The sequence below is a fragment of the Rhinolophus hipposideros genome, assembly GCF_964194185.1.
Source record: "Rhinolophus hipposideros genome assembly, chromosome: 16".
NCBI lineage: Eukaryota > Metazoa > Chordata > Mammalia > Chiroptera > Rhinolophidae > Rhinolophus > Rhinolophus hipposideros.
The window spans coordinates 60,735,128-60,746,915 of record NC_138062.1 but is presented as its reverse complement, the minus strand read 5'-3'; the positions used below and the strand labels follow the sequence as shown (position 1 = coordinate 60,746,915).

Here is an 11,788-nt window from a genome sequence, read left to right as displayed (position 1 = left end):
GTGGCCATGAGACTGACGGCTATGCCTCTTGGAGCCTGTTTCCCCGTCTGTGAAATGAGTGAAGAACCCATTGCAGCATCTCTGAAGATAAAATGTTTTTTAAAAACCTAAGGTACTTCTAAGAGCTTCTGTAAAATTGCCCGATCCCTCCACTCTAAGCAAGGAAGGGAGCTTTCTGTGGCAGTGACAGATGAGAAACTGAGGCAGGAGAGTGACAAGGCGAGGCCCCAGACTCTGAGGGCTCGCTGCTGCTGTGCCGGTTTCGCAGACTAGGCGGTGGAAGCTCAAGGAGAGGTCCTCCGCTGGGGTTCCGGACCCACGTGGTGCCGCCTTCTGCTCAGCGGCCGCTAGAGGCCGCTCTAACCATCGCTTAGTCCGCTCGCGGGTTCCCCCCTAGCCCCGCCCCGCCTCGGTCCCGCCCTGTCCAGGGCCCAACCCCTGATCACGCCCCCTCGCACCCGCCAGCCCCTGGCCACGCCCCCGGCCCAGAAGGCCCTGCAGGGACCAGCCCGGGGTGTTGCGAGCCGATTCTCCGGCGCGCAGTCCAGCCGGCAGTATGAACGCCCCCACTGCGACCCCCATCTTCGCGCCGGGCGAGAACTGCAGCCCCGCGTGGCGGGCGGCGCCCGCGGCCTACGATGCATCGGACACACACCTGCAGATCTTGGGCAAGCCAGTGATGGAACGCTGGGAGACCCCCTACATGCACGCGCTGGCGGCCGCCGCCGCCTCCAAAGGTAGCCCCCCGCCCGGCCGAGCGACCGGGGGCGCCCAGGCCCGGGGCCAGCCTGCTCTCCGGCTGATGCGCATTGGAGCCTCTCGGTGTCTCTTTCCTCGCGTGGAAAATGGGGCTGCTAGCGGGGGGCGCCGGGGAAATAAAAGGGGGAGCTGCGGACACGCAGCATAGTAGGCGCCCCTAAGTACCGGGAACTTCCTCTCCAGAGGAAATGAGGTCCCGACCCTGGGATGGGTCCTCAGCCGTGGGACCTCGGGTGGAACTCAGCCGCCGGCCCCCCGCCTGAGGTCGGGGACAGAGTGGCGGCGAGCACAGGGCGCTGCCCTGGCGCACGTGGGGAACGTTCCTGAGCGGAATCGGGAGGCCCCGCCCACTCCGGCTGAGAATAGCTCTGGGAAACCTGAGGCTGAGAGACAGGTGTCGTGGGGTGACCCTGCGCGCCTGTGTCAGAGCCCGAGGAGTGCCCACGTCCCCCAGGGGCTGGGTGAGCGGTCCTTGGGCCACGGTCCGTAGTCCAATGGGGATCACCTCTCCCGCTGCCCCCCAGATTGTTCCAGGCCCTGGCCTGGAATCCTGGTCTAGCCCTTCTCTTGCGAGCTTCATCGTGGGGGTGGGTAGGAGGAGGAGGAGCGAAAAGTAACCAAGTCAAGAGATAAGCCCCACCGGTGCACATAACGGGAACCGGGCTCAAAGTCCATAGTCTGACCGCCCCCTTCGCCCCCCCCATCTGTCCCAAAAGCCACTCTGCTGCCTCCCTAGCTGCCCACGCTGTTCCCTCCCATCCTTGGCTCAAAAGCTTCTCTGTGCCCCCTTCTTTGTGTGTCCAGGGGGCCGAGTCCTGGAAGTGGGCTTTGGCATGGCCATTGCGGCCACCAAGGTGCAGGAGGCTGCCATTGACGAGCACTGGATCATCGAGTGCAATGAGGGTGTCTTCCAGCGGCTCCGGGAGTGGGCCCCGCGGCAGCCACACAAGGTCGGCCTACAGGTCTCCGCCTGACTCCTGGGGGAGGGGTGCAGAAGGGGCAGGTGGTCTCCTCCCTTGGGAGTCCCTTTGCCCCCCACCCCACACCCCCCGCAGTGAAGTCCCGGGGACCTCTGTGACCCTCAGTCTTCTCTTTTTCTCTACCCTGCCTCAAGGTGGTTCCCTTGAAAGGCCTGTGGGAGGAGGTGGCACCCACCCTGCCAGACGGTCACTTTGATGGTGAGAGGTGTCTGGGGGCTGAGAGGGGATCCTCTGCCTGAACTCCCCCCATTAGCCCCCTCTTCACTTGCTGATGTGTCACTGGGGCGGCAGAGCCCAGGCAGGGGATGGCGCTCGGTAACAGAGTGGTGACACCTGAATTGGATGCAATTCCTAGAAGAGGCACCGTGAACTTGGGGCACAGCTGCTGGGGTTCCCAGGCTGCATTCGAGTCCCACCTCGTGTGCAGCCGTCACCTTGATGTGGCTGCCGCTGGCCCTGACCATGTGGCTCTGCCCTCCTGTGCAGGGATCCTGTATGACACATACCCGCTGTCCGAGGAGACGTGGCACACGCATCAGTTCAACTTCATCAGGGTAGGACTGCAGCGGGGGTCCTCATACTGCCTCAACTTCATCAGAGTGGGGGGGGTCTGAAGCTGCCCCCAGCGTGGGATCTGGCTGGGTGAGGACGTCTGCCGTTGTCCATACACAGGGCACCCTCTCCACTCGTTTCTGACCGCCCTCCGTACTGCTGTCCCCCTCCCAGGGCCAGGCTTTTCGTCTGCTGAAGCCAGGGGGCCTCCTCACCTATTGCAACCTCACCTCCTGGGGGGAGCTGATGAAGTCCAAGTACAACGACATCAACACCATGTTTGAGGTGGGCAGTTAGTGCTCCCTGGGCCCACTCCTCCCCAACCTCCGCCAGCGACTCAGGGCAGCTGCAGTCACCTGTGACCTGGGAGGGTCCCTTGCTTGCCCCTGCTTCTGGGCTGCTCTCTTGGGTGGATTCAGAACTGTGTGTGGAAATCAGGCAAGGTCCCCACCTGGCTGACAAGCTGTGCCCTCCTCCACCCTGGTGTGTCTACTGATTCAATCACACTGTTCCCTCTCCCTGTGAGGATGAGCAGGTGCGCAGACTGGTGACATGACAGCCAGGAAGCTGCTGCCCGAGTTTAGACACCTGGAGCCTGCCACCCAGGCCTGGGCCTCTGCCTTGTCTCAGCAGCTGGGTGTGCGGTGGGGACTGCTACAGCCTCTGGGCCTTGGCACTGGCAAAGGCTGTGCAAGCAAGGGTGAGTGCCGGTGTGTGTTTGTCATGGGGCTCCAGAGCCTGGAGGTGACCTGGCCCCTTCGTCTTGTAGGAAACACAGGTGCCGGCACTGCTGGAGGCCGGCTTCCAGCGAGACAACATCCACGTGGAGGTGATGGAGCTGGTCCCGCCAGCTGACTGCCGCTACTACGCTTTCCCGCGGGTGATCATGCCCCTGGTCACCAAGCACTGAGCCCGCTGCCCCCACATTCCTACTCAGTGCCCTTGTGGCCCAAAGCACAGGCTCTGGCCTCAGTCCCCGGGAGTTGAGGCCACACCAGCTGTGTGACCCCAGCCACCTTCCCTAACCTCTGCAAGGGAACCAGCACAGCTTCCCTCCTGGGTCATGGGGATGAAATAAACACTGGACCGGCCAATTAGCACGACGCAAAACTATGCTCACTCTTCCTCCTATCCCTCCAGAAAAGGGGAAATAAGTCTGTTAAATGGATAGTCAGGGAGTCAGTGGGTGGGCTACTGCTCTCCATTGTGTGCCAGCCCAAGAGGCCACTCTTGCCCATGGCAGACATCGCCAATCAATCACCAATGGCCCTTTCCAAACCCAGGCTGCAGGGGCCAGCTGCCCCTCCTTCCCTGTGGTTGGCAGCTGGGGTCCAGAAGGGGGTCAGACAGAACTGTCAGGACCACATGGAGGGTGGCAGCCCCCAGGCCCAGGTCCTTAGGCCACTGAGGAGGGTCTCTGGTCCCATCCAATCAGGCTGAGCCTCAAAGCAAAACCTTTGACTTTGTGCCCTCCTCTCCAGCCCCAGTGCAGGGGCAGCCCAGCCCCCACCCGGCTCCCCCTCTTTCAAGGCGGGGCAGTGCAGGACCCCTAGGAGGGGCTAGTGTGGACCCAGCCATCTGCCTCCAGGGCCTCAGTATCTTTGGGAAGTGACCCTGCCCATGCCCAGCCCAGAGCAGGCTCTCTGCTTGGTGGGCACCTCTCTATCTCCCACCCCTGCCCCTGGCCCACACAACACGCAGGCAGTGCAGTCAGTCTAGCTGGATTTCTCAGGTTTATTGACCATCTTGGGACGATGACGACGACGGCAGTGGGTGGCACTACCTGCGGTACCAGATCCTGAGCCTCTTCTCCCGCTTGATCTTCTTCTGCAGCTGCAGGATGCCATAGAGCAGGGCCTCGGCCGTGGGTGGGCAGCCTGGGGGCGGGGCTGGCCTCAGTGTCCCTGCCCTGGGCAGGCAGGGCCTTGTGACCAGTGACTGGGTTCTGGGCCCTACTGGGGCCACTGTCCCTCCCCTGGCTGCTGGCCATGGGCACCTGCACCAGAACAAAGGTCAGGGGCCCGCTGGGAGCAGTAAGCAGAGGCCACGTGGGGCAGGAAAGGATCGGCGGCTCAGGGCCTTGGGAGAGTGACCAGGGGACCGTGGGTGGGCTGAGGGCTGGGCAGCCACGTCCAGGCCACTTAACAGGGTGGGAAGGGCTGAGATGGTCCCTCACCCCAGCATGACATGAGTCTGCACTGCAAAGGCTGAGGATCTGGCCCACCACTGGGATTGGGCCAGTACGGTGGGCAGGGCAGCCCACAGAAGGGAACCTGGTCCCTGTCCCCGACAGGCCTGGAAGGCCAACTACAACCACAGGTGGCTGGATAAACAACTGTCAGTCATTTATTCCCAGCTGATCCTGCAGTGCGCAGTGACTGACAGTATAATTACAAGTCCATTTGATAGATGGGGAAACTGAGGCTTGGAGAGACTTGTCTGAGGTTATGCATCAGACAAGCAGTAACTGACCAAGGGTCTGGCTCCAGGTCAAGGTTAACAAGCCTGCAGGGTAGACTCATACCTCCCTCGAAGCCCCACCCACTGTACCCTCGGCTGCCTGACAGGCAGGGTTGGGCACATCTGTGTCACGCTCCTTCCCACCAACCTGGGGACTCCCTAGGGCCTGGCCTAGTCCTGCCCAAGATAGGTCCAGGCCTAGAAAAGCAGTCAATAAATATTTGCAGAACGCTAAACAAATGAACTCCATTTCCTAACGAGCTGTAATCCGATGTCAAAACCAGTTTCTCTGCCTTTGGCAGGTGTCAGCACGTGACCGGGAGGCCACCCCTACCCTGCAGATGGGCCCTGGGAGGAGGTGTGGGAGTCCCACAGGGCAGTGGGATACAATAGGAACACCTAGTTACTGCAAACCAGACAAACCACTGATACCTTTTTCAGTATAACTATATCCCAAATATCATATGGGTCATAATTACATATAAAAGATATTATGCATTATTTTTCTGACATTCAAATTTAATTGGGTGCCCTGCATTTTTATTTGCTGAACCTGGCTGCCCTGGCAGTCCAGGGTCGGAGGGGGTCTCACCTGCCTGTCCTGAGGACGAGAACTCTTGGACACTATTCCTGGCCTTCAGGAACCTTTTCCTGGTTTTGAATTGGATTTCTTTGGTTTTGTTTCTATTAGGTGGAATCATATAAAACCATAGCTAAAAAATGGCTGAATATCAGCAATTCCATACAGCTCAACCTAACCACTTCGTCACAGGCCTGGTCCAATGTCTGGATAAAGTTGGGGAGCCCCTAAAGGGATGACGGAAGGGAAATGCTGGGTATCACTCTTCTTAGACCTGCATCTGCTCATCTTTAAAACAAGGGGAGCCTACTGTGTCTGTGGAGACGTGGGGAACCCGTGACAGGGTCACAGGCTTGATAGGCTCCTTCATGGGGACCTGAAGGCCCAGCTGCCCAGAGACGTGGGTGGTGGGCTTACCTGGGACATAGATGTCCACGGGCACGATGCGGTCACAGCCCCTCACGACGGAGTATGAGTAGTGGTAGTAACCCCCTCCGTTGGCACAGCTGGAGGAGAAGGAGGGCTGTGAGGGCCACCCCTGGCCTGACCCCTCTTTGGGCCCCTGCCCCCAATCCACCCACCTTTGATTGCAAGCAGGTGCCCGGGCTGTCAAAAAGGGCAAGACAGAACATGAAGTCACAGGAATGACAATAGCCACCTGAGACATTTTGTAGGACCAGGAAGAGTAGAAGCTAATGGACGGACCTGAACACACGGTGCTCGTGAGAGAAGCCGGACACACAGGCCACACACAGTGTGTGATTCCACTTATGGGAAACGTCCAGAACAGGCACGTCCACAGACAGGAAGTGGGTTCATGGTTGTCAGGGGCTGGGGCGGGGTGGGGGTGACTGCTGATGGGGACAGGACTTCTTGTTGGGGTGATGGAATGTTCTAAACAAACAACTTAAGTGACTAAACAGGTTTTAACGATGTAGGGAAATGACTACAAGCGAAAATGGTGAGGACAATGCTAGCTGTCTATAGAGGAGGACGTCATTTATGCTCATGAAGCAAAGAAACAGAGGGAATTCAGTGGGCTGTTGGGGGCGGAGCGACGTTAAGTGAGGGGACGTCCTGGGGAAGGGGCAGGGTACACAGAAGCCTCAGTCTCCATCCTGCTCCCTGGAGCTGTGGGCGTTTACTGAGCGTGAGTTACACCTCGACAGCCTTGATCGGACAGCAGATATGAGACTGGGAGGATACACGCCAGTGTCCCGGGCACGCCCTGGCCCCGCCTGGCACTCACCTTCCCATGGACACGACGTAGCGTGGCTCAGGCATCTGGTCATAGACCTGGAAGAGACGGCAGGGTCTGTGAACGGTTCGGGCCTGGGCGGCGGCGGGCAGGGGGCCAGGCCTACCTTGCGGAGTGCGGGGGCCATCTTGTTGGTGAGGGTCCCGGCCACGATCATGACGTCGGACTGGCGAGGGCTGGCTCGAAAGACCACGCCGAAGCGGTCCATGTCATAGCGGGGCGCGGCCATATGCATCATCTCCACGGCACAGCAGGCCAGGCCGAAGGTCATGGGCCACAGCGAGCTCTGGGGGCCGGGGAGTCGGCCTTGAGTACATGGTTGGACACCATGTTTCAAAAAAGTGGGTGATTTCACGTGGGAAACACTAGCGTTCTAGCCTTTGCCGAAGAATGACACCTGAGCCATGCCCCTGCATAGCAACCACATGACCTCCAGGCTCCTTGGACACCTATCACCAGCCTGAGCTTGCTACCCTGGCCCAGGGCTGTGACAGGAAGGTCAAGTGAACGAGGTCCGTGGGTCAACACTTCCCAGTAGCCACGTTACCAAAAAAGGAAAAAAGAAGTTGAAGGATAAAACCCCATGTGAAATTTAACTTCGTAACAGGATTCCCGTAACACAATACCCCCTGAACCCCATCCTACCAAGTGCTCTGAGCTCCGGCACCACACGTGGCAGAGGCCGACCCTGAGGGTCATGTCCCCAACACCTCCTGGTGTCCAGCGACTCCTCCAGGAAGCCCTCAGCCACCCTCCAACTCTTTCGTCCATCTGTTTGGTACCTGATTTCCCCATGTCTGGGCTCCTCTGCCAGACTTTTCTCTGCTGCGGTGTCTAACCTGGGACCTGGAAGTGGCCCCATTGACGTGCTAAAGCAGGTGACACAAGGGCTGCCCAACATGGCGGGGCTGCCTGATGGGCACTTGAGCTGGCTGACCCTGACCTCATCGCTGGGTGTTCACGGTCACAAACCAGACCACAGTGGACAGCTCTGTCCTGGAGCTGGAGGCCCTGGGAGGGTGTTCGCTGAGGTGGCGTGTGTGACAGTGACAGCACACGGCCGTCAATGGGGGATTGTTACAGCAGCCTGTCCTGGCCCAGCACCCCTCAGGCAATGAAAGGAGCCTGTGTCCTGGGAGACAGGACATGTGTCCAGTGGAAGACAGGCTGAGCACACAACTTAAGGGAGGGGACACATGACAAAAACTGTTCCATGGCTGATGCTGGGGGGCAGGGCCAGCTTTTAGGGTTTTTGCTGGGAAGGAGCTACTGTTTTCAACAGGCATTACATTTCCAGTTTAAAAAATTACTTTTACATTAAAAGAGAAGAAAGAGGGATGAACAGAAGACAGCACTACAGAAGGGAGGTGGGCCATCTTCACTGGGGCTGAGGCATGGAGGAGAGGGTGGGGTAGGGACACTGAGGGTAAGGAGTTGGCGGGGCTGGGGGTGGGGAGACCTGACAGAATCACAAGCCTCTGGGGGAGCTTGCCAGCTCCTGGGTCACAGGCGGGCACGTGTGTGAGCACGTAGCAGGAGGAGGTCTGGGGCTCACCCGGCGGGCCCAGTTGATGAGGTCGTCCAGCTTGGCCACCACATACTCGCCCCGGCTGCTGGGAAGGGCGCTGGGTTTGGGGACCACAGCTCCGGGCTTGGATACAGCGGGCTGGATGCTGGGCATGGGACAAGGCACAGGGAGGTGTCAGCCAGGCAGGACCCCGGGGGATGGGCACTGGCCACCCCCACAGCCCCTACTCTGGGGCCCAGCCTGGAGCAAAGCCATGGTCACAGCTCGTCCCGGGGTCAGTGCTTGGAGGAGCTGTGGGGCCAGGCCTGGGTCAGGACATGCCTGCTCAACACAGAAATGAAAGATGGCATGGACACGCCTCGGCTCACCCTGAGGCCCCTATGCTTTTGGGGACTCGGTTTCCCCATCTGGAAAACAAGCTCAGCGGACGCACCCTTTAGCAAAGGCCTTTCTTGTTTGGGGATGAGCAGCCACTGGCCTGGACCTGCAGGATGGGGCTGGGCAGGGCTCTGAGGGTAGGGACCCCACCACGTATCCCTGTCAGGTGGTGGGAAGACATTCGAATCATCACAGGCGCTGCTGTGCCAAGACAGGGGGCTTCAGGGTATGTGGACTCCCAGGAAGGCCTCACCTGCTTGGACCATCAGCAGCCAAACTGGCATGGACACAGCGCACCCCCACAGCGGCACCCACACCGGAGCTGTAAGGGGACAGACTGTACATGAGGAGGAGCCAGGGGCGCCCCGAGATGTGATGAGCTATCCTGGAGCAGGCACGGGGAAACTGCAGCCAGGGGCCAAATCTGGCCCTCTGACTGTTTTTGTAAATAAAGTTTTATCGACACCCATCTATTTCCATGCTGTTGGCAGCTCTTTTTACAAAGACAGAGCTGAGTAGTCTTGACACAGACCATGTGGCCTGCACAGCCAAAAACATTTACCACCTGGCCCTTCACAGAACAAAAAGTCTGCTGGCGCCTGGTTTTCAATTAACACTGCTCTCATTTTTTTTCATTTTCTGTTTGTCTTACAGTGAATATGTATTTTATTCCTAGGAAAAAGTCCTCATCAAAACAAAGCAGTCAGCCCTAATCCATGTCCTCCTCAAAGCCCCCAACTCCCCTCCATTAGGAAGGCCCTCTCCTTAGATCTGCCTTGTCTCTGGTCCGTGGCGCTGGGGGTGCAATTTCCAGGCTGTATCCTCACAGAGGGCCTGGTGGCCACCTGCCTTCCTATCCTGAGAAGGCCTGCATGGGGATGCCATCTTAGCAAATGCACCGACTGTCTTCCTGTGACAGGTAACGAGTCCTGAGGACACTAGAGCACGAGGGTCTGAACCCAGGCCCTGTCACTATGTGTACTGTTGCCACTGAGGGGTCCGCATGCCACCTGCTGGAGAGTAGACTGCTGGCCCCAGTGCTGCCCCATTTGCTGCGTGATCTTCTGCCGGCCGGCCCATCTGTTGCTGCTCTGACGCACTCTGCGCCCACTCCCCTCCCAGTCTCAGCCCTCCCTGCCAGGCTCTCATGATGGGTGATCAGAGTCAGAGACACAGGCACTCACCGCAGAGCAAGGATCGAGCGGAGCAGGCTGGGAGCTGCAGAGAGAGCCACAGGGTGGGGGCAGTGAGTTACGGACAGCACCAGAGGCCACAAATTCAGGCTCCTGGATCGGCCAGATAGCCCATCAGGACCCCGCCCGGCCCACCCTCTCTCTTACCCCCAGTGTATCTCAATTCCACTTAAACGTTTGGCCAAGACTGATTTTTCAGAATATGAACCAGACAGTGCCACTCCCCTGCTTAAAACCCCACGGCTCCTGGGAGAAGATCCAGGCTCCACACCTGGGCCACCTTTCCGTCCTCACATGTGCCAGTGCTGCTCTTCACACGTGCTGTTCCATCCACGGGGAGAACCCTGCCCCACATGTGCACGTGGCCAGCCCTTCTCATGGGCAGGTTTCAACTCAAAAACCTGGGTCTCCACCAGCCCCTCCAGGCCCTTTCAAGCCTGTCACCCTGTTCTGTTGTGGCCTGTGCATACTTGTGTGGTGCTTCCTCCTGGGGCTCCCCGGTGTCCCCCAGCCTTCGCTGTGCCTGATGTCTGTCGAATAAATGAACCCAGACACCAGCACGGGCGACAGCCTAATTGCCCAGCCCCTGTGGGGTTGCCCTTCTTTGAACCTCAGTTGCCTGAACACTTAGGGTTTTGCATAAGCTCACAGCCCAGTAAACGCCCTTCATCAGTAGACCCGGGAATTTGCACGGCAAAGAAAAACAACCTCGATGTGGTCACCAACGGCTCACTGAAAATTGACCTTTCTTCAATTCTGAGAGTCCCCAACAAACCACAGGACCCGTAGGGGCAGAACCCTTGGTTTTCACCAACAGAAACCACAGACGTTTCCTAACGGCGTCACAGGGGCTGCACACAGCTCCTTAAAGGGACGTGTGCACCCCGCCTTCAAAACCATAGCAACTGGACCTGCCCCGGACCTCGCCCCTCCGGGCGTCAATAGCCACGTGCCTGGATGGGGACTCACCCACCCGGTTTCGAGACAAAATCCCGACACCTGTCTCGGGGCACTGCTTTCCTTGGCAACACTGCGGATTTCACGCTATGCGTTTAATCACTAATCTGAGGGGAAAGGTCCCGGGAGCAGGGCAGGGTGGGACGCCGGCGCTGTGAAGCACGAGATCTTCCCGGCGAGTCCCGGCCCCGCTCTGGGCCTCAGTTTCCCCCCGTCAGGGCTGCAATCCCCGCGCCGCCTCTCTCCCGGGAACTTCCAAGGCAGTACCCCGTGCCGAGCCTTGGCCCCTCTGGCTCCCGCCCCGGCGCCCTCCCCCGGCCTCAGTTTCCCGAGTGGCCCCTGACCCCGGCGCTCAGACCCGCTCACCCGCTAGCGCAGCCATCTTGGTCTCGGCCTTCAGACAACCTCTGAGGTCCGTCCCCTTTAGCCCTCCGGGTGCTAGGGGCCGTCGCCCAAACCGATTCGGCTGGTGCGCGGAAACTGAACTCAGGCCCGGAACGTTCCGCCGCCGTGGACGTCCCCAGCCGCCCGCCCCACGAGGGTAGAAGAACAGGGGTTCCGTGCGGAGCGCCCCAGAAAAAGCAGGCGCGCTGCCCACCTTCTTCTTATCCGGGGAAGCAAAAACACCACCCCCGTCCCTGGGTGGGCTCGAACCACCAACCTTTCGGTTAACAGCCGAACGCGCTAACCGATTGCGCCACAGAGACGGCACTGCGGCGAGCTGCCAGGCGCGGCCCTATGAAGCACACGCCGTCGTTGCACGTAGGACGAACTGTAGTCGAAGGTGGGTGCGGCTGCACAGCAGGAAGTAGGGGAAAGAGCGACGCTTCCTGCCCAGCCGAAATAGCTCAGTTGGGAGAGCGTTAGACTGAAGATCTAAAGGTCCCTGGTTCGATCCCGGGTTTCGGCAACCCCTTTTTGGCTCCTTAAGCGAGCCTCCGAGCTGGTCCAGCGTCTCCCGTCCCCAGAAATGTGTCGTTTGTGACATATTTTACCCAGAATATTACCCCATTCGGCTGGTGCGCGGAAACTGAACTGCAGATGAAAGGCAGGATTGCTGCTAATTCATGCCAACGTGGGACGGACAGAGCAAGGCACTCAAAGCTCCTGTCTGTGATTCCAGCCCAAACGTCCTTCTCTCCC

General features: G+C 59.3%; 2 protein-coding genes across 3 annotated transcripts; one reads left to right on the top strand and one right to left on the bottom strand.

The window, feature by feature from the left end:
• Positions 1 to 484: 484 nt before the first annotated feature.
• On the top strand, positions 485 to 3,946 carry GAMT (guanidinoacetate N-methyltransferase). The gene is made up of 6 exons (XM_081076440.1): positions 485 to 737; positions 1,564 to 1,709; positions 1,874 to 1,937; positions 2,226 to 2,293; positions 2,466 to 2,576; positions 3,061 to 3,946. Exons 1-6 carry the CDS (start codon positions 557 to 559, stop codon positions 3,199 to 3,201), a joined length of 711 nt encoding a protein of 236 aa, XP_080932566.1. The 5' UTR covers positions 485 to 556; the 3' UTR covers positions 3,202 to 3,946.
• A 62-nt stretch (positions 3,947 to 4,008) lies between these two features.
• Positions 4,009 to 11,392, bottom strand: NDUFS7 (NADH:ubiquinone oxidoreductase core subunit S7). 2 transcript variants are annotated; one of them, XM_081076441.1, is made up of 8 exons: positions 11,012 to 11,392; positions 9,680 to 9,713; positions 8,749 to 8,817; positions 8,145 to 8,262; positions 6,696 to 6,875; positions 6,581 to 6,627; positions 5,749 to 5,837; positions 4,009 to 4,168 (listed from the first exon to the last, which is right to left on the bottom strand). In XM_081076441.1, exons 1-8 carry the CDS (start codon positions 11,025 to 11,027, stop codon positions 4,071 to 4,073), a joined length of 651 nt encoding a protein of 216 aa, XP_080932567.1. In that variant the 5' UTR covers positions 11,028 to 11,392; the 3' UTR covers positions 4,009 to 4,070. The 2 variants fall into 2 exon arrangements, with proteins under 2 accessions (XP_080932567.1, XP_080932568.1); XM_081076442.1 differs by having other exon boundaries at positions 4,009 to 4,287; positions 11,012 to 11,120.
• Between the last annotated feature and the right edge of the window lie 396 nt (positions 11,393 to 11,788).